Consider the following 20,097-nt stretch of genomic DNA (forward strand, 5'->3'; position numbering starts at 1 on the left):
GGCCAGGGAGGGGACAACAAACCCAGCTCAGAAGTGGCCAAAGAGGACAGAGTCCCCAGAACTCCATGTCTCAGAGAAGGTTTTTCACTTTCCAGAGGCCAAGAGTCTGGGGGTGGGCGTGAGCATCCTGGCTCCCCCGACAAGTTCCTTGCCCAGAACCATCCACCCTGCCCCTTCTGGGAAGACCAAACCCAGAGCAGTTAGGGAGCTTGTCCACACTCACACAATGCTAATGACCCAGCCAGGGCTGTCCCTGCCCCTCAGTGACCCTCCACCCAGGCCATAGAAGAAGGGCTGTGGAGGGCGCGGGGCAAAGGGATCTCCCCTCCCCGCCCCCCATTAAAGCTTCCTCAGGCAGGCCAGGGCAGCGGGGCCAGGCAGGTGTACCTTCAGGCTGCAGTGCACGGCGGACTCGGGCGGGTACACAATGAAGTGGCGCAGGGTGAAGCCAAAGCCATCCTGGAGACTTTTGTGCAGCAGCAGGGTCCGCGGCCCCTGCCAGGGGAGGGGGCGTCCAGGCGAGCACCCATCTCTCGGGCCCAGGGGCAGCTGTGGGAGCACAGGGAGACAGCGTTGAGTGGCCACGTGGCCCACGCTCCCAAGTCTGCACACTGCCTCCCGCGGCCAGGAGGAGGGACTGGGGCAGGGGGTGGGGGGCGTGTGCCCCCGGGGGGAGTTCCAGGCCCCCTCCCCTGCTCCTGACCTCCTCCTCGCCCCCTTCCTTCCTCTGCCACCCTCATCAGCCCAAAGCTGCTGCTTGCTTTCTTTCCCCTCCATCCCCTCACAATGGCTTTGCCTCCAGGGAACCAGCTCCCCCCAGCCAGCCAGGTATTCATTCAGGTCAATTGGGCAAATGTTCACTGAGCACCTACTATGCTCCAGGAACTGGACACACAGCCTTCTCGCCTGGGAAGTGCCTGCAGCCATCTGCGCTCACTGCCGCTGCTGTACCATCACACACACACACACACACACACACACACACACGCACACTATGCAGACAGACACATCCACATGCACTCCTGCAGACGGAACACACCACACACCCAGAGAAGCACACTCTCGTGCCAAGGTGCACACGGATGGACCCACAGAGGAGTATACACAAGCACACCTAGCTTAGACAAACACGTGCACACACAGTCGCACATAATCAGGGTCTCACACACGCACGTGCATACAGACCCAGGCACACGGCACATGCCACAGACATACAGACACATTCGCGCACACGCATCCTTCAGGAGCAGCAACAGCAACAGGTGGGGGGCTGGAGCCACGAGGGAGCGGCCTGGACAACTGAAGGGACTTCCTGAGGCTCCGGAGCCCAGCCAGAGGCCTGGCTATTCCCTGGATCTAAGAGGGGAACTGGGTGGGGGTGGGAGGGACACTCCGCTGCCCTCTGGCCGGCCCGATGGAATACTTGGGATTCCCCAAGATGGCATGGCAGAGGATGTCTGAAGACCAGGGTTTGGGGGTACCCAGGTCCGCTTCTGGGGCAAGCGGGAGAAGAGCACGGACATTGCCTGAGAGGCAGCTCTGACTTCAGGTTCCCTGCTCAGACGCAGAGAGGGATAGTGGGCGGGCGGCAGAAGGGTGTCAGACAGATGCATGCCCAGGGCAGCGGACAGCAGATTGGAGAAGATGGTGAAAAGCCAGGATGCCTCCCTCGGGGCTCTTTAACTTCCAACCACAGGCATCCTAACCTGAGGGCCCTCATCCAAACCTCAGAGGGCAAGAAGCCCCTTCACCCCCACCCTTGACAGTCCTCAACCCCACACTCCTCCTTGGCACCAGGCAGGAGTCATCAGGGGAACAAAGGCAACTGGGTGTAGAGGGAAGAAGTCCACCAGCTTTGGGGTGAGGACTCCCTCTGCTCCACTAAGTCCCCTTAAGACGGGGGTCTTAACAGCTGGAAAAAATTCACTTTTGCGACTCGGATGAACTGATACTAAGACACTCCTTCATGAATCCATCCCCTAGCCTGTTCACACTTGTGGTGGAAGGCAGCCCTGGGCCCAGCCCTTTTGCTGGGGATTTCTTTTTTTTCTTTTCCCCTTTTTTAAGATTTTATTTGTTTGAGAGAGGGCGCACGAGCAGGGGGTAGGGGGAGAGGGAGAGGGAGAAGCAGGCTCCCAGCTGAGCAGGGAGCCCGATGTGGGGCTCGATCCCAGGACCCTGGGATCATGACCCGAGCCAAAGGCAGACGCTTAACCACTGAGCCACCCAGGCGCCCTTGCTAGGGATTTCTGTGTGGGGTGGGAAGTGGGACTGTAGTCAGACAGGCTTGGGAGAGGGGGTGGAACCTTAAGTCTCAGAAGATGAAAGAAAAACATGACAGCGGCGGTAGACCTGCTTCATGCAGTCCCATTGAACACAGCCAGGTGGAAGGTACAGGGGGCCCAAGCGAGGTTCCAGGCCAGGGAGACCATTCTAATCATACCCATCTGGAAAGCTACCAGATGAGGTTGTGAGTGCTCATTCCCCTGAAGGGTCGGAGCAAAAGCTGGGTGCCCCCCCCCCCAGTCCGGGAGGCCGTGGCTGAGATTCCAGCTTGGGACAGGAGGCCCAGAGATGACCCTTCGGCTCCTTCCACTTGTAGCTATACCCCCTCCAGTTCCACTGAGCCCCACACCCCCATGGGGGGTCTGAAGAGTCCAGAGGAGAAAATTCTCTGGGAGTTCTGTTGAGATCTGAAATCCCCTGGATTTCCTATCTCTGCTGACCTGGCAAGGAACTGATCAGGGAGAGAAGAGAGCCTGGGGGACCCTCCCTGCCTGCTCCTACCAGAAGCCCCTGCTCCTCCCCAGTGTGGGCTGCCTCCCCTGCACGCCCTCTACCCGGGCTCAGAACGCAGGGCCCATTGTTTTGCCGGTGTCCCGGATTAAGGTTTAAGCCACCAGCTGCCCCAGTGATGAGAAGTGGCTGGGACAGGTCCCCACACGCCCCCCCACCCCTCCTCCAACACACATCCTGCCTGGGGCTGCCAGGTGCCTGGGGGTGCCCGTCTCTGGGGGCCTGGCTGTAACCCAGGGCAGGGGGCAGGCCGTCTTCTCTCAGGTCCCCTCTTGGCCCAAACACCACTGGCACCCCCTCCCTTATCTCTGCCTCTCCCTTTCCTCTTTTCCTTCCTCCCAGTCTCCCTTCCCCCCATCCCTTCCACTCACTGAGAATGTCAGTGTGTAATCCCCCTGCCGCAGCTACTATACCCCTGCCTGAAGAGGAGACACCACAGCCCCCGTCTGTAGCTAGATCTGGCGGCTCCCCTGTGGGAAGTTCTTCCTTGGATTTAACCACAATCCTTCATGCTATGATGCACACATTTCCTCTCCTCCCCTCCAACCTGGGACAACGCTGGGTCTGGCTCTCATCTTGACAGGGAGGGAGGGGGTAGACACAGAAAAAGAGAAGGAGCCAGCAACGGGAACAGAGAGGCGACTAGACTGGGAAGGGGTTCAGCTCACACACATCCCCACTTCTGCCTCTCTGGGAGAGGCACAGAGACAAGGGAATGGAGAGGGAGAGGCTCGGGGGGACACAGGGGCATCACTGATTACCGCTTTCCTGGCCCAGATCTATCTCCAAATGTTATCAGCCTCGTGTCAGGAAAGAGACATCCAGAAAGGCCAGCTGATGGTGGGAAGAGGGCAGATGGCCCCAGGGCCACAAGTTAGACAGAACTGGACACGTGGTGGGTTAGCAACACCGGGAACCAGAACCCAGGAGTCCTGCTCCTCCCCGCTAGGAGCATAAAGAGGTCATTGCGGGGAGCACAGCGTTCATGCTGGGCATGGCGCCCACTGTGACTCACGCCCTACCAGCCCCGTCGATCCCGGACATCAGACACATTGTCCCCACCCCCTATCTCCAGCCCTGTCAGTTCTCCCCCTGAGATCACTCATTACCTGCCACCTCAGCCTCCTTTGCCCACTAGGAAGCCCTGCTGTGCCTGTGCCCACCGCCCCTACCAGGGAGCGGGCCGAGTGGTGCCCTCCACTCCACTTACTAACACCCTTGCCCGCCTCTGACTCGGCTCCCTGCCCCAGCAGACCCCCCAGGACTCCGTGCCCCAACATCTCTTCAAACAACCCTGGTCCCTTCCATCCTTCCACGGCGTATAAACCAAGGGGCTTGAGCCACTGCAGGCCACCACCCAGGCTGGGGGTCCACATCCAGCACTCCCGGAAAAGCTCCCAGCCACAACCTGCCACCCTCGCCCGCATCTCTCCGGCTCCTCACTCACTCCCCACTCCGGGGCACGGTCCCAGAATGCAGAGCGCACTCGGCTCAAGGATCCAGAGCAGTTGGTGGCCCGATCCCACCCGCCCCGACAAGGCCCGACCCCTGCTCTCCGCGCCCCCCACCCCCCGCCGGCCCGGCAGCCCGGCTGCGCTCACCCTGGCGCGGCGCGGCCCCGGCGCGCGGCGGTCGCTGTGGGCGAGGCAGGGCAGCCAGAGGCAGCGCGGCTCCGGGGCGCTGCAGTCCACGCCGACGGCGCGCTCCCAGCGCCAGCCCCGCGCCCCCGCGCGCTCCACGCGCCACACGGCGCTACCCACGAGCGCCGCGGCCGGCGGGGGCCCCAGGGCCCGGCCTCCGCCCCGGCCCCAGTGCGCCGCGGGCCGGGCTTCCGGAGCGGGGCGCGCCGCGCGGGGGCCCCTGGCTGCTCCACGGTGCCCGGCCGGCGGCGTCCTCGGTCCCCCGGGTGGTGGCAGGCGGGCCCCGGGGGTCCCCGCCCGCCCCCCGGAGCCGCGGGCCCGGGACCCAGGGGCCCCGAGGGGACGGACGGCCCGCGCGGACGGCGGCAGGACGGCTGGAGCAGCGCCGCGCCTCCCGCGCCTCCCGGCTGAAGGCGCCTGAGCCCGGACACGCCGGCGAGTCGCGCAGGGCAGACACCTCCCCCTCCGGGGCGGCCCCTGTGCGCGGCCGCCCCGATCGCACACACACACACCCACACACACACGCGGGAGGCACTATACAGCGCCCCCGCGCAGCCACTCGCTGCACACCCCGTATACCGGCACGCACGTACACCCCCCCACTCTCCCACTCACGACGAAAACTCACCCTGTGCCCTGGTCCACACACGTTGTACTCTAGGGCACACAAGCGCATCCAGCTTCACGTGCCCGAGAAACACACATTCACTCAGCACACATGTTCCTCACGGATGCACACATGTAAACACACACCCTACCCACCCTGTACAGGCCCACACCACACACACACACACATCTATACACCCGATACTCTCCCATCCACACACACACACACACACACTCACACTCCCCCTCGGCCCACAGACCCCACATAAGCACACTGTTCCCCCTCACAAATACATTGTGTGTAGACACCTTTCCATATGCATACATACTTTGGACACCCTCCCATGCATCTATGCTCCACACACCCCACAGAGACACTTTTGCAAGCATACCCACTGCGTCCCTAAAAGCACACCAGATCCCCCTAGGTACCCACCCATACACTCCCCACATACCCAACAGAGATGCCCCACAAAGGCAGCTAGATGACATGCACACATTGCCCAGAGACACACATTCCATGCATAGATGCTGTACCCCCTCAGTTCACACACACACACACACACACACACACACACACAACCCAGCACTGAGAGCAGACTATCATAACACCCCCCACCAGAGTTATGATATCCCCTGTTGCTGCAGGTGGAGGCCCCACCACCTCTGGTAGGGAATTGTGACCAACCCTCTTCCCCAGGACCCCCTGCCCATTAGTTCCACGCAGAGGGGCCACGACCAAGCTGACAATGGACTCCAAGCTGGCCACCCCCGCACCCCAGCTTGTGAGTCAGACAGGAAGCCCATGTAGATAGCAGACCCTGCCTACCTCCCCTTCCTGGCTCTCTCTTCCCAGGCCCCTTCCCGGGTGGGGCCGGCAGAGGCCTTGGCTAGTGGGTGTGTATTCGCCACCACCATTTCTGTCTCATTTGACGGTTCACAGCGTGTTTTCGCCACAGCCACTCACTGTGGCCCAGGGCCCCTGCCATGACCCAATATTCAGGGAAGGCAATGAAGGCCCAAGAGCAGTCCGCTTGTCATGGAGGCATGGAACTCCAAGCCCAGGGCCCCTCACTCCAACTTTGGATCTTATACCCAAATTGTAGCCCGCAGCCAAGGAAGGGAGGCTGCAGTGGGGGAGCAACTCCAGCCCAACCCTGATCCCAAATCTAGGAGTTCAGGGAGGGAGAGCCGTAGGGCTGGGCCCTTGAGGGGCAGCCACCAGAAGGGAGAAGCCTGCAGAAGGGGTACCTCCCCCTGCCCGCCCCATCCCGTCACCTGCGTCCTCTACAAGGACAGCCACGGTGGGGTGGGTGGGTCATGGTGGATCATCGGGTGGGAGGCAGTAGGGGAGGGAGATGGAGGGGCAGGAGGGGAGAGGGGCCGGGGCAGAGGGAGGAGAACTAGAGGACTACAGGGCTGGGCAGGAGTGAGGGAGGGAGAAGGAAGGCAGGAGGAAGGGTGAGGGTGAGGCAGGCGAGTGGGGGCCAGGGAGCGGTTTTGTTCTCCTGTTTCCTGTTTGCCGCTTGCTGGGCCCCCAGTGCAGGAGCTGGACCCCCACCCCCACCCTGGCGGAAGCCGGACGGGAAGAGCAAGGCTGCCACCAGCGCTGAGTCAGGAGGGCTTAGGGGCAGAGTGGGAAAGAACCACAGTCAGGAGGAGCATTGAGCTGGCAGCTCCATTTGCACCCTCCCCCACCCCTCCATCACTAGAAAACCAAGGATTCTGGGTCAGGCCCACTCTTGCCCTTGGCTGCCCTGTGCCTCCCTATGCGGCCCTCACCAAAGTCAGGCCTTCAGAGACCAGCTGGGAGCCCCACCAAGCTGTCCTCGGCTCTGTCAGACTCTGTGGCCCCGAGCAGAGTGCAAGAGCCACAGGGAGGTCCTCCTTCAGAGTCTGGCCTGCTCTCCCAGCAAGCAGCCAGAAAGTCCTTCCAGCTGCCTGACTTCCTTTCCTCTTGCTGCAAGCCCAGTCCCTGGTTCTGAAGAAACGGAGTGACTCTCCCCCCTAGTGCCCCACGGAGCCTCTCATGGCCAACAGGTGCTGCTGTGGGTCTGGATCAAGAATCCACTTCCCTCGAAACTGCTGAGGTTTCTGAGGGCTACAGGGAGGGGCGAGGCAGAGAAGCAGCATGGGGTTCCTGTGTTCAGAGACCTAGGAAATGATAAACCATATAGGATGTCCACTTCCTGCCCTCTAACCTGGCTGGACAGCAAGGGGATACCAGTCTCTTCCAACCCAAACGTGCACTTTCCCCACCCCACCCCTTCTGCCCAGCTGCCTCGACAGGGATGTCAGGAGAGGGGTGCACACAGTAGGGCCTGGAAGGTTGTACAGAGTCTGAATAGATGACTCTACAGGCCTGGGGAGCCTCTCAGCCCCCTCCCCCATTTCCTCTGGGAAAGGAATGTGGGGTGGGTCCCAGAGGGTGGGGGGGGATGGGGCCCAGGGCTGGGAAATACCAGGCGTTGCTGAGATTCTATTCCAAGCCTTCCTGCCTGGTGTGAGTCCTCCTCCCCGGCACCCTCCCCAGCTTCCTCCCCCCAAATCAGGAATTACCCCGCTGAGCAGTCCCTCCCCTCATCCTCTAGTTTGACCAGCTTGCAAAATCCATTCAACTTTATCTTGCTGAGGGTCCCTGGGACAGGACTTGGGGGCTGTGCCTCCAAGGCGAGGGCATCCAGTCGTCCTCTCTCCAAATTAGATAATCATTCTTTACTGTTTGAAAGCACTTTCACTGGATTTCATATGGCATTTACCCTAAGAATTGGCTATCCAGGGATTGTGTTACACCCATTCTTCAGATGCAGAAACTGAGGCTCAAAGAGGGCAAGTAGCCCGGCTCAAGATGTCACTTTTACTAAGCTGAACCCCGATCCCAGACTAACTCAGATCCATTTCTATTACCCTCTTGTTTATCCATTCAACAACCACGTCTTGAATGCCTGTCGTGGGCCAGGAGCCAGCCAAGGGCAGGGACACCTTGGAGAGTAAGTACACACCTTGACCTCAGGGTGCTTATATTTCTACTAGCATCCCAGCTTCTGAACCCTTTAGGAGCCCCCAAGTTCCAGATCCAGGCCCGAGCCAGCTGTCTTCATCCCCACCAAGGGAGACCCCCACATACCAAGGGTGCCCCTGTGTCAGAGCCGCATCTCTCTATGAGGGGACAGTTTGCTTGAGGGCAGGATCGGGGGCCTTCCAGGTTAGACCTCCAAAAAGACGGTGGCCTGGGCTATAGAAGCAGAAGACTGCAGGGCCAGCCTGACAAGCAGGAAGTGGGAAAGAGGAGGAAAGCATCCTGGGGCCCAAGGGTCAAGGCATATAAGAAGAGAAGCAGGGGAGCCTGGGTGGCTCAGTCGGTTAGGCGTCTGACTCTTGATCTCAGCTCAGGTCTTGATCTCAGAGTCATAGGTTCAGGCCCTGTGATGGGCTTCACATTGGGCATGGAGTCTACTCACAGAGAAAAAAAAAAAAGAAGAAGAAGCAAAGAGAGAGAGAGAAGCATACCACTAAAGGCCTATGGTTCAGGAAGTGAGAGAGAGGGCTCAGGGTCAATTTGCCTGCTTTTCCTTTCTCTGGCTCACTTAGTGCCTCCTCCCAGAATGTAGATCCCCAAACCATATGACAAATAATGCCCCTACCCGGAGAGAATCATCCCACATTTGTGACTCTCTGACACCACTATAACCACCCCACAATCTCATATGCAGACAGAGCAAATCCACCGCCAGTCCCCGTCCATCCCAGGCATGCAGGCAATGTGATACCCAAGGCATGCCCGCCCAGCCCACGCCTGGGCCTCTGACCCCTGCCCCAGTCTCCCCGCTCAAGGGCAGCCTCCCCCGGTCCTCCTCCACCCCTTTGCCCCATTGAGATGCCTGGTTCCCAGCACCACTTGTGTGCAGTCCTGGCATGCCCTAACAGGCCAAGCCGATGAGCCGGCCCAGCAAGCCTGCGTCTCCAACAAGCTCAGTGTGCCATAACCCTGCGTCACTGGGAGCCTGGGGACCCCACTGGGTCTGGCCTATGGGGCAGAGGGTGGTCCAAAGAGTCTCTCCAGACCCCATGTTCTCCCCATCCAGAGCCAGGCTTGCCCTGAGCCCTGAGTTGGGGTGTTTGTGACATCCGCCTCTCCCACCCTCACACTGGGCCAGAGCCGAGGAAGGCTGGAGGAGGAAAGCGGGGAGGGGGCACCTGCCCTCCCAGGAGTCCTGCTGCCACCTCAAGGAGGGATCGACACAATCCCAGCAGCCAGAATCCCCTGGTTATTCCAGAGGCAGCATGGCTCAGGGGCTGGCATATGGGCTCTGGAGTCCTCTGGAGTCCTCGACCCCTGGATCTGAGTTCGATCTCTACCACTTCCTGGCTGTGAGACCTTGGGCAAGTTATTTCACTTCTTTGAGCCTCTGATCCTCACCAATAAAATGGGAATGACACTCATTTCCCCTTCATAGGTTGTTGGGAAAACTAAGTAATTTAAAGAAAGTCCTTAGCACAGGTCCTGAGCACATAGTAGGGGCCCAAGAAATGCAAGCTGGTTCTGGCTGGGTTTTTGTCCTTTAAAGCATTTTTTTATTGAGGTATAATTGACACATATATTAGTTTCAGGTGTGCAATCTAATGATTCACTATTTGTATATGTTGCGAAACAATCACCACAATATGTCCACTTAACATCCATCACCACGAGTAGTTACAGAAGTTTCTTTCTTGTGATAAAAACTTTTAAGATCTTACTCTCTTAGCAACTTTCAAATATGCAATTCTGTATTATTAACTATAGTCATCATGCCCTACATTACATCCCCATGACTTATTTATTTTGTAACTGGAAGTTTGTACCTTTTTTTTTTAAGATTTTTTTTTTTTTCCCAAGAGAAAGAGAGCACGAGCAGGGGTGGGAGGGGCAGAGGGAGAAACAGACTCCCCACTGAGCAGGGAGCCCGATGCAGGGACTGGATCCCGGGACCCTGGGATCATGACCTGAGCCAAAGGCAGATGCTTAACCGACTGCAACACTCAGGCGCCCCAAGTTTGTACCTTTGGACTCCCTTCACCCATTTTGCCCTCCCCAAGCCCCTGCCTCTGGCAACCCCAATTTGTTTTCTGTACCTTGGAGCTTGGTTTTTGTTATTGTCCTTGTTTTCAGGTTCCACATATAAGTGAGACCATACAGTTTGTGTTTCTCTCTGTTTGACTTATTTCACTTAGCATGATGCCCTCCAGCACAATGCAAGCTCTTTTGAGTGTCTTCTGGTTATTCACACTCTCTCACACCCAGCCGCACTCACAGTCAGACGTGCAGACAACTCAGCCACGTGTACACAAGGACCCAGTGACACGTGTGCACACTCAAGGAGGTGTGCACAGACCCAGGTGAATCCATTCACACGGGCATCACCACCCCCTCCCACTGCCAGCCCCTGACAGGCTCCCACATGCCCCAATCCCCCCCCTTCCCAGGCAGGGAGGTGTCATCAGAAGTCCCCACTGCCATAACAGAACTTTGGCCCTTTGGGAGTGGGGAAGGAGGAAACGTGAGACCCCGGTAGGCAAGGGACACGGCGAGGGTGCCAGGCTGGCAGGGCCTCTGCCCGGCAGGAGAGCCAGTGCCCTCCTCAGGGATAGCGGAGAGAGGGGAGACTAAAGAGCATCTTTCCTAAGGGTGGGAAATGAGCACTTGCAGAAAAGGGTAAGTCTCGAGCCAGCCACAAAGTAAACAGTAGGGCCATTGCCCGGGCAACCACAGGCTGGCGTGGGATGGGGCCCACCACAAGCCCTTTCCACCCCCTGATTTACTCCACTCAGCGGCCCTTGACTGTCTCAGTGCATGCCCTCCATGTACCCACTCTGGTGTCTGGGCCCATCTGGGACTCCCCAGAGGTCATGGCCTGGGTCTTTCCCCTCAGACTGGAGACTACTCAAGGGCATGGCCTGAGTCTCCCTCTCCCTCATTAGCCTGAGAGCTTCCTAAGGACAACTTTTCAGAAGTGGATTTGTACTACAAGAATGCTTTGTATACCGTAGGCTCTCAAAAATTATTTGTTCCTGGGGAGGCTGTGGAGAAATTGGAACCCGTAGGCTTTGCTGGTGGAATGCAAAATGGCACCATTGCTGTGGAAAACAGTATGGCAGTTCCTCCTAAAGTTACACAGAATCACCATATGATCCAGCAATTCTGGCTACGTCTCCAAAAGAAGTGAAATCAGGGACTCAAAGCAGTGTGTGCCCACCCACATTCGTGATTGCTTATTCGCAATAGCCAAAAGGTGGAAACAACCCGACCATCCATTGATGCATGAATGGATAAACAAAAAAATGTGGTATATCCATACAATAGAATTTATTTGTTCCCAAAAAGGAAGGAAATTACAACATGGATGAACCTTGAAGACGTTATGCTTAGTGAAATAGGTGGGAACGAAAGGGCAGACGTTACATGATTCTGCTTATATGAGCCACCTAGATTCACAGAGACAGAAAATAGAATGGTGGCTGCCAAAAGGAAAGGGGGAAGTCCGTGACTGTTTCGTGGACACAGAGTTTCCGTTTCAGAAGACGACAAGCTTCTAGAGATGGATGGTGGTGAGGGTGATGGTTGCACAACAATGGGAATGTATTTAATGCCACTGAACTATCCACTGAAAATGGCAAATTTCATAGTATATGTGTTTTACCACAATAAAAAAAAATGGCAAAGTCATATTCAAACTCACATTTGAAGAGCATTGTTGAGAGAAGATGGAATACATGAACAGGTCTCCCCGTGGGGCCTAGGAGCAGGCCCTGCCCACAGAGTTTACCCAGGATAGCTGGGCACCTCCTGTCTGTCTGGAGGACCTTTCCCTCCCACCCCTCTCCATTATCCCTATTGTCATCCTTGGGGGTCTAGTCATCCCTGAATAGGAGGAGGTCTCGGGCTGCCAGGGGAGTCTGAACCTTGCACACAGTAAGTCCTTGGCATTGATGGACCGATGGATGCCCAAACTCTTGGGATGTCACATCACCCCAAGGCGTCGGGACCTTGGAAGAATTTCCCTAGCAAAAGCCCTGCTAATTGTGGTGTTCCCTCCCCCTGAGGCTTCGCTCCCTCAGCACGCACGTCTGTTCCAAGCCTACAGATGCTTACCCACCACCTGTAACACATACACACACAAGGGTGTGCACGCAGAGGTAAGTCCCTGTTCTCAAATGCTTTCTCATGCACACACTCCAAGAAAAATATGCCTACACACTGAAGGGTGCACATTCTTGTCAGAGGCAAGCAGGTCCCATGTGCAGCAGAGCCCCCTGCTGGCCCAGGTCTGGCACACTTATCTTCCTCACAGCCCAGAGTAGGCAGGGTGCCCTCATTCTCTCCCCCCCACCTGTCCCCACTGCATTCTCCAGGCCCCTCAGTCCCCTACCATGCCCCGGGATCACCCCTCCCCATCTCCTACAGAAGACCAGGGTTCCCTGCAGAAGGACAGAGTGACTGTGAGACCTTAGGCAGGGTCTCCTTTGGTCAAGGGGTACTGGAGAGAGGCCAGGGCCCCTTTTCAGATGAGATCATATTCAGGGCACTCATTCACGAAGGCAGGAGAATACTTGCAATGACTCTGCTCCAAAGTGATACCCATTCCCCTACTCCACACTGGACAGATCATTTCAGAAGAGACTAGAGGAGAGAGAACTCTGGGAGGGACTCTCCCTGTGGCCCCACACAACTCTCTCTGGAAGTTCTTCCTGTTATCCGACCACCTGGGCAGAGACAACAGGTGCACCCACTGGTCTCTTTCCGGGGAGAGCTCAGTCCTAGTCAAGCTGAGACCACATCCCCTCCCAGGGCAGGTCTCGGCAGATCCCGAAAGTCTCCCCCAGGGTACTTGGGGCTCCTGGCAGGGAGAGGCTCTCAGCCCCACCCCTGAAACCACCCACCCCCTCACCCCAGGCCCTGCCCAACCTGTCCAGGTCATCCCTTCACCCAGCCTATGAGCTGAACCTCTCTCTAATCCAGCCCATGATGCCCCAGAGGCAGCTGGAAGGGTGGAGGGATGGTGGCTCTGCAGGAACAAACAACCTCCCTTGGCTCCTGCCCATGAGGGAGCTGCGATGGTTTCTGGGCTGGGCTCTGTGGTCAGAAGACAGATGGCATCGTCTTTGGCCCCCAACCCCAGATCCTACCCCTCACCTGCTTGCCTGGCCCCGAATTTGGGACATGGTAACCGTCACAGCAGTAATTAAGTCACTGCACATGCATTCCCTCATTTAACAGCAGAGCAGCCTCTCGGGACAAGTGTGACACACACCCACTCACCATCCCAGCACCTTGGACTGCCCACCCTGTCTGGTACTAGGTAGGGAATGCTTGGTGTAGGGGCACCGAGGGTGGGAGACAGGAGGCTAGTGAGAGAGAGACTGCTGTCCTAGCATGAAGGCTGATAAGGAGAGAGCGTCACACTTGCCATTGGTACTGGCCCTTGCCCTTTTCTGGTTGTGTGACCTCCAGGGTCCCTCAGGCTTTCTTACTTCTTCAGCTGCAAAATGAAGGTAGGGATAGCAGCCTGACAAAGTTGCTGGGAAAGCATTCTGGGAACCAACAAATGGGAGGTTTTATGGCCTGTAAAGCCCCATATCCCACCCATCAGAGGGACCCTGCTTCCCAAATGTCTCCTGAGTCTACCCACGTCACCACTTCACCATGTCCATCACTCTGTTCCAAGCTGCAACCACTCCTCTGGTCCAGACTCACTGTTTTAAAGTTGTGACCAATAGGCCCTGGTGCCTCTGAGCTCCGTGCCCACTACACCCCCTCCCTCTGTATTCTGCTACCCTGGTCTACTTCTAGTTCCTTCAGGGACCATGCACCCTTCCAGCCCCAGGCCCTTTGCACATGCTGTTTCTGGAATGCTGCTCTCTCTTCCCCAGCTCCCTCCCCGCTTCACCAAACCACACCCTAATTAATTCCTATCCACCCTGTAGTTCTCAGCAAAAAAGTGACTTCCCCAGAGACACCTCCTCTGGACCCCAGACTGGGTCAGGTCCCTGTATACCATTTCACATCACTCTTGAGTTAGTGTGTATGTATTTATGAGTGTGCTCGGCACACTGTTTCTGAATGGGAAGGAATAAATGAGCCTCTCTTCAGAGAGAGTCCACATTGGCCAGAACCCTGTCTCCAGAAGGAGTCTATCTGGGGCAGGGGCTGCTTCGGATATTTGGCCATCTTTTTGTACCCCTACCCCTTCCTCAGGGGGAACCGTCCAGAAAGTGGGTGTGTTGGAATAAGGAAGTAAGGGGTGGGGAGAAAAGGGAAAGTGCTCCAATCCCCTTTTCAGTGTCCTCTGTCCCCCCCAGCCCAGCTGGCCAGGCCCTTGTCCACCCAGGCAGGGCTGGCCCTCCACATCGACAGATTGCTCTCCCCCTTCTCCAGGTCTCAGCTTGACTGTTTCCGAAAAATTTCCTGAACACAAGCTAAAGAACTAGCCAGGGTCCCGCAGCTAGTGGCAGCTCTGACTCAAGCCCTGGTCTGTCTGCGGACAGAGCCCAGGCTCTTAGCCACCTCATTACACGCCTCATTACTACCAGTTTCTCCCTCCAGGCCAGGCCGAAAGACACGCCCCCTCTCTGGGCCTCAGTTTCCTCCTGTGGGCTGGGCCACCTCTAGATTTCTGGAAGACTGGCAGAGAGGTCGAAGGCGAGGGGGGGGAGAGGGGGGAGAGGGGGGAGAGGGGGGGAGGAGGGGGAGGAGGGGGAGGAGGGGGAGGAGGGGGAGGAGGGGGAGGTGGCAGGGAAAGGAGGGGGTGAGGAGGTAAGGGGAGAGGAGAGAAGGGAGGGAGGACCGCGGAGGGGCGGCCGCCTCAGGCCAGCCAGACGTGAGAAACGCCAAGTATGCGAACTACGCCAGCCCGAGCTATGAATAGTGCGGCCAGGCTGGCAGCCCAGGTCAGCCCATCCCGCCCCGCAGCCCCCCGCCCGCCCGCCCGCCCACGCCAGCCCTGCACCGGGGGCCAGAAACGCGGCGGGGGCCTGGGAGGCGCGCTGGGGAGCCGAAGCGGAGCGGCGGGAGCGAAGGGGCGTGGTCATGCAAATAACAATACAAATAGAGAGCAGCGCGCCTGTCTGATTGGCTGGTCTCGGCAGGTCCGGGAACCAGCGCCGAAGGGGCACTCCGCAGGAGGCGGTGCCCAGTCCCAGCGCCGAGCCCCGCCCCTGCTTCCACGCGCTTCCACCCCGGCGGCTGGAGGTTCTTCGGGTCACCCTGTGGCTGATATCCCACTGATGCCGTGCGCCCAGTGGAGGCCTCTCACCCTCTTCCGTCAAGGCCCTGTAAGGCTCTGCCGCCTTAAGACACCGACCCTCCCACCCCAGCGCCAGGTCAGCCCCGCCCCCTTGGAGCTCACCTGTCTGACAGATGGCTGGCACTTGGGAAATTACAAGGGCCCCCAGGCCTGCCTCTGGACTCCCTTTGCTCATCAGTGAGGGAGCACACTGGCCTAGGGGCAGGAGACTCAGTCCCTGGTCTAGTCCTGCCCCTTGTGTGTCCCTAAACAAGTCAGTCAACCTCAGAGCCCAGCCCCTAGTCCCATTCTGGGACTACTGAGGAGGTGTCACTGAGGGTGAGGAGTCAGAGACATCAGATCAGGTCCCAGCTCTGTGACCCCGGTCAAGTCTCTTCCCTCTCCAAGCCTCTGGGGCCCTTGAGAGGACTCAGTGTTGAGTGCTTGACACATAACGAGTTGTTGAACAAATCTGAGCTCAGTAGTCCACAAAGGATTTTTTAAATTAATGAAACAATCCCTGATTTTATGAAGAGACAGGCATGCAACAAATAAAGAGGCTGTAAAGCATAGTGTCTAAACATTCCTAAACAGGGGCGCCTGGGTGGCTTAGTCAGTTGGGCACTGCCTTCAGTTCAGGTCATGATCCTGGCATCCTGGGATGGAGCCCTGAGTTGGGCTCTCTGCTCAGTGGGGTGTCTGCTTCTCCCTCTTTCTCCCCCTGCTCGTGTTCTCTCTCAAATAAATAAATAAAATCTTTAAAAAAAGTAAATGTTAGTTGTCACCAATATTCCTATTATTATGTGGTTCTCACAATGCATACCAAGTGCTATGGAAATGTTTGTGCATCAGTCAACAATATTCAGTCAACAGATCCTGGTCTAGAAGTTGGAGATAAAGCAGTGAACAAGACTAAGTCCCTACCCTCATGGGGCTTAAGATCTACTGCCCAGAGGAGGAAGTCCCCATATATTTGAGGAAATGGGGTGGGGGTAGGGGCTTACAGAGAAGGATATCCGAACTGGGCACTGAAAGGATGAATAGGAGTTTAAAAAAAAAAACAGAGAAGGCAGGAAAGGCTTTTTCAGACAAGGGGAAGAGATGGTTTGACAAGTTTCTGGAAAAGGGAGAAGGGTGAGACATCCCACTCCTACCCTGTCGTCTCCATCCCTACCCCCAGTTTCAGCCCTCATCATCTCTCATTTGGTCTGCTGCCTCCACTGCCTGACACCCTTCCACGGCTCCAAAGTATCTATGGGAGCAAGTCAAGTTCCTTAGTATGGCATGAGGGGTCTTCCATGACGCTGGAGGGGAGGGGTAGGATCTGGCCTTCATTGACCACGACAATCTCATCTCGACTCTTGGTCTTGCACTCACTGATGCCACACGAGGCCAGGCTATTTCACACCTCCTTGCCTTTGCTCATGCTGGGTTCCTTCTGTCTAGAATGCCACTCTCACTCCTCCACAAGCCCCCACCCCCACCCCCGACATCTTTCAAGGCCTGGCGAGCCTCACCTCCTTAGTGAAGTCTTCTTCCACTCAGAGCTGGAGCATCTTTAGAAGAGGCAATGGGCTTTGCCCATATGTATCAGTGGATTCCTGGGTACCCTTATACGACTCAAGAGCAAACCCAGATTCCAGGCAGATACAGAGAGAACCCTTGTGCTCAGCAGAGTCATGGAGAAACAGAACATAATTGTGTTGTCGGCATCCACCACCAGATTATGTCTGCCCTCCCCTCTCCTTCACTATATCAACCCCTACTTGGATTTCAAGGCTCAGCTGGGGCTAAGGGGAAGGATCCACCTTCCCAGAGTAGAGTGGGTGTCCTCCAGGCTTTTTTTTTTTGTCGAGGAATGTAGTAGTGATCACAAGACAGGCTTAGGACTCAGAAAGACACAGATTTAAATGCAGATGCTAGCTGACCTTTGGTGAAGTTGTCTACCCTCTTCGGGTCTCAGTTCTAGTATCTGTAAATATACAACCACCACATGGTGGCCCTTGAAAATGATCAAAAGGAGTTTCATAAAAGAATCTTCAACTTAAAGACAGGTTTGGAAACAGGAGATGAGAGAAAGGAGATTAATCTTATCATCAACTGTTTTTTTACTAACCCCTGTGGCAATTCTACACACCGACACTCTTTCCACCTTGAAACCCTTCCTCCCACCTTTGTGACCACATTCACACTCAGATGAAGTCACAGTGAAGACATTCCCTTGTGCCTGCTTCTGTCTGACTCCCCAGTTAGGCCAGGCCATGTTCATGTTAATAATTTTGGCAGGGGGTTAGCAAAGGATGTTCTGGCCTGGCAGACAGTATAGAGATAAATCTCAGATTCCATGGTTATGAAATCTTAGTGAAACTTTTGGGTGGTAGGAAAAGCAGACATTGAACCCCTTGAGGGCAGGGCTGTGTCATACTCATCCAGATCCCAAGACCCATGGAGAGAGCTGGGAACACAGACCCTATATAGGAAATGGTCACGAGATGAACGAAGGCGGGTTTGCATTAAGACCTGGCCACTGCCTGATTTTCCAATTCCTGGAGTCAAGTCCTCCTCCTGCCCTCCACCCGAGAAATTAGGAAGTGGAGGGACACTCTATGTATACGCCAGCCCTGGGAATGTCCTCACTGTCCCGGGCCACACCCAGTCTCTCAGATAACATTTCATCTAGCACAGTGGGGACCAAAGCATCTGGGAGCCACTGGACGAGGAAAGGGTCCCATTGGGGAAGGAACGGGGGCTGTTTTCTCGTCCCAATAGCAGTCTCAGCCTCGTTGCTTGGCCCCCACTTCCTGCCTCCCACTCCCCTCTTGCAGACATCCCACCACCTCCTGGGCTCTAAGTTCAATCTCACCTGCCCCCTCACCCCCACCAGAAGCTTCAGGGCAGAGGGACGGAACGGTGCCAAGGATTCATTAGAGTTAATGAAGGTTCAGCTCTGCAGATGCCGGTGCAAGATACAGGAGAGTATCAGAACCGCCCACAGCCCCCCGTCAGGACCTAGGGTGCTCAGCTCCCTCCTCCCCCTCTCTTGGGGAGGAAGCAGGGGCCACACCCTCAGAAGAAGAAAGGAGATTTAGAAGGATCTTCTCAAGTACAGAGAGTGCCATGATGCCGAGAGGTCAGGGCGTGGGGCCATGAACTAGAAAAGAGCCTCAGGGTGGGGTAGGGTTCTCACCTTGGGCTGTCAAGGTGCTACTGTCCACTGCTCAGTCCAAAAAAAATCCCACCAACAACAACCCACTCCTTCCTTTGCCTCCTTTCATGGAATTACAGCAGAGCAGAGCTGAAGAGACTCTGGGAACTTCTCCACTACCCTGGGATTACATATAACTCAGCTGCCTGAACCCCCTTCCTACCTGGCTTCCATCCTCCATCCTCCATCTTCCTCCCACTTCGGCCTGTCCCTTCCCCTCTGCCTCTGGACTTTGGCCTTGGCCTTTCTCTAGGCCTCAGCTCCCCCACGAGTCAAATGTGGAGGCAGGGGCCGGGGGGGCCGGGGGGGGCGCGGTGCCCCCAACATCCCTCCAGTTGAAATTTTCAAAGATGTCCCCTCTCTGGTCGGCTCCCCTCTCCCTCCCTCCCTCCCTTTCTCTTGGAGAACAGTACAGAGTTTCCTCCACACAGAGAATGAAGGAAACTGGTGGAAGGTGGGGGTCTCCACTCCAGCCTTTTGGGGGGTTCTCAGGAGCAGGAAAAGCTCCAATAGGCCAGACCGCCACCGTCCCTCCTACTGGGGGCTCTAAGTCCTGTGCCGGCACCAGATTCTCTCCAAGGAGTGTTCTCATGCTCCTTGAGGAAGTTAAAAAGGAAGACACAGTTGTGGACTTAGGAGCCGAGAATCAGACAGAAATCAATCTGGAGACTGATAGAAAGCAGGCACAGGGCCAAAGTGAACTCTGCCCTTCCCTATATTAACCCACACTCGGGGGCCAAGCCTCTGGAGTGGCTGTCCTCCTATTTAAATGGCTCCCAGATGTCCCCCCCCCCCGGCCACATTCCTCCAGCCCACACCCCTTCTGTCAGCCTGCCTTCGCAAAGAGGCTGGCACTGGGTCCGTTTCCATCCTTGGCTTGTGGGTCTCAGTCATCCCTAGGCCCCGCCCTGAGCTTGCCTCTCCTCCCAGGGATTCAGGCTGAGCTTTGAAAGGGTCACTTCAAAGAGGACCTGCCTGCTGAGGGCCCAGCCAGACCCAGGGACGGCTCCTCCTCGGCCAGATTCCCGGAGGCTGGGGACAAAGGCCCCACTGTTCCCCCCGACCCCCAGACGCCCCCAAATGCACTGGGCATAAGAAGTCTTTCTTTCTCCCCAGTTCCGCTCTTTACAGGCCGCAGCTCTGCCACTGGGAGTAGCCCTGGCCCCTCCTTCAGGAGAGGCTGGGGCGTGAGGGGACAGGGAGCTAGCAGTCCCCCCTCTACCACCACCATACCCCCTTGGGCAGCCAGGAGCGTTGGAGCTGACTTCAGGACTGGCAGCCCAGGGGCCTCCCTGCCCTTCAACCACCAAGCCCTGCCCAGGCCTGCGATGGCCTCCGCCTTCTTCCATCCTTCAGAACCACAGCCGCCCTTCCACGCCTCCTCCAGGCAGCCTCCCAGGACTCCCTCTCCTTAGAGGAGCCTCCCAGCCCCCCAACCACAACAGCCAACCTCTCATGTTCCCAGGAGGCTGGGGCTCTGCCCCCTCTGCCCGGTACCCTGCAGCAGGAACCAGGTCTCACCTGCTCCCCTAACTTCCTACCACACGGTGCTGATCCCAAAGCAGAGCCCTTAAAAGTTTCTGTTTCA

At 56.9% G+C, this 20,097-nt stretch overlaps 1 protein-coding gene across 1 annotated transcript in view; it reads right to left on the reverse strand.

The window, feature by feature from the left end:
- ARHGAP23 (Rho GTPase activating protein 23) overlaps positions 1-20,097 on the reverse strand; it is a 69,340-nt gene that overhangs the window by 44,060 nt on the left and 5,183 nt on the right. The window contains 1 exon segment of the mRNA XM_028089859.2: positions 388-549. Coding sequence (XP_027945660.2) covers positions 388-549 — 162 coding nt within the window.

The sequence above is a fragment of the Eumetopias jubatus genome, unplaced genomic scaffold, assembly GCF_037043125.1.
Source record: "Eumetopias jubatus isolate StellerSeaLion01/CBP00866 unplaced genomic scaffold, mEumJub1_p1.0 scaffold_10, whole genome shotgun sequence".
Taxonomy (NCBI): Eukaryota; Metazoa; Chordata; class Mammalia; order Carnivora; family Otariidae; genus Eumetopias; species Eumetopias jubatus.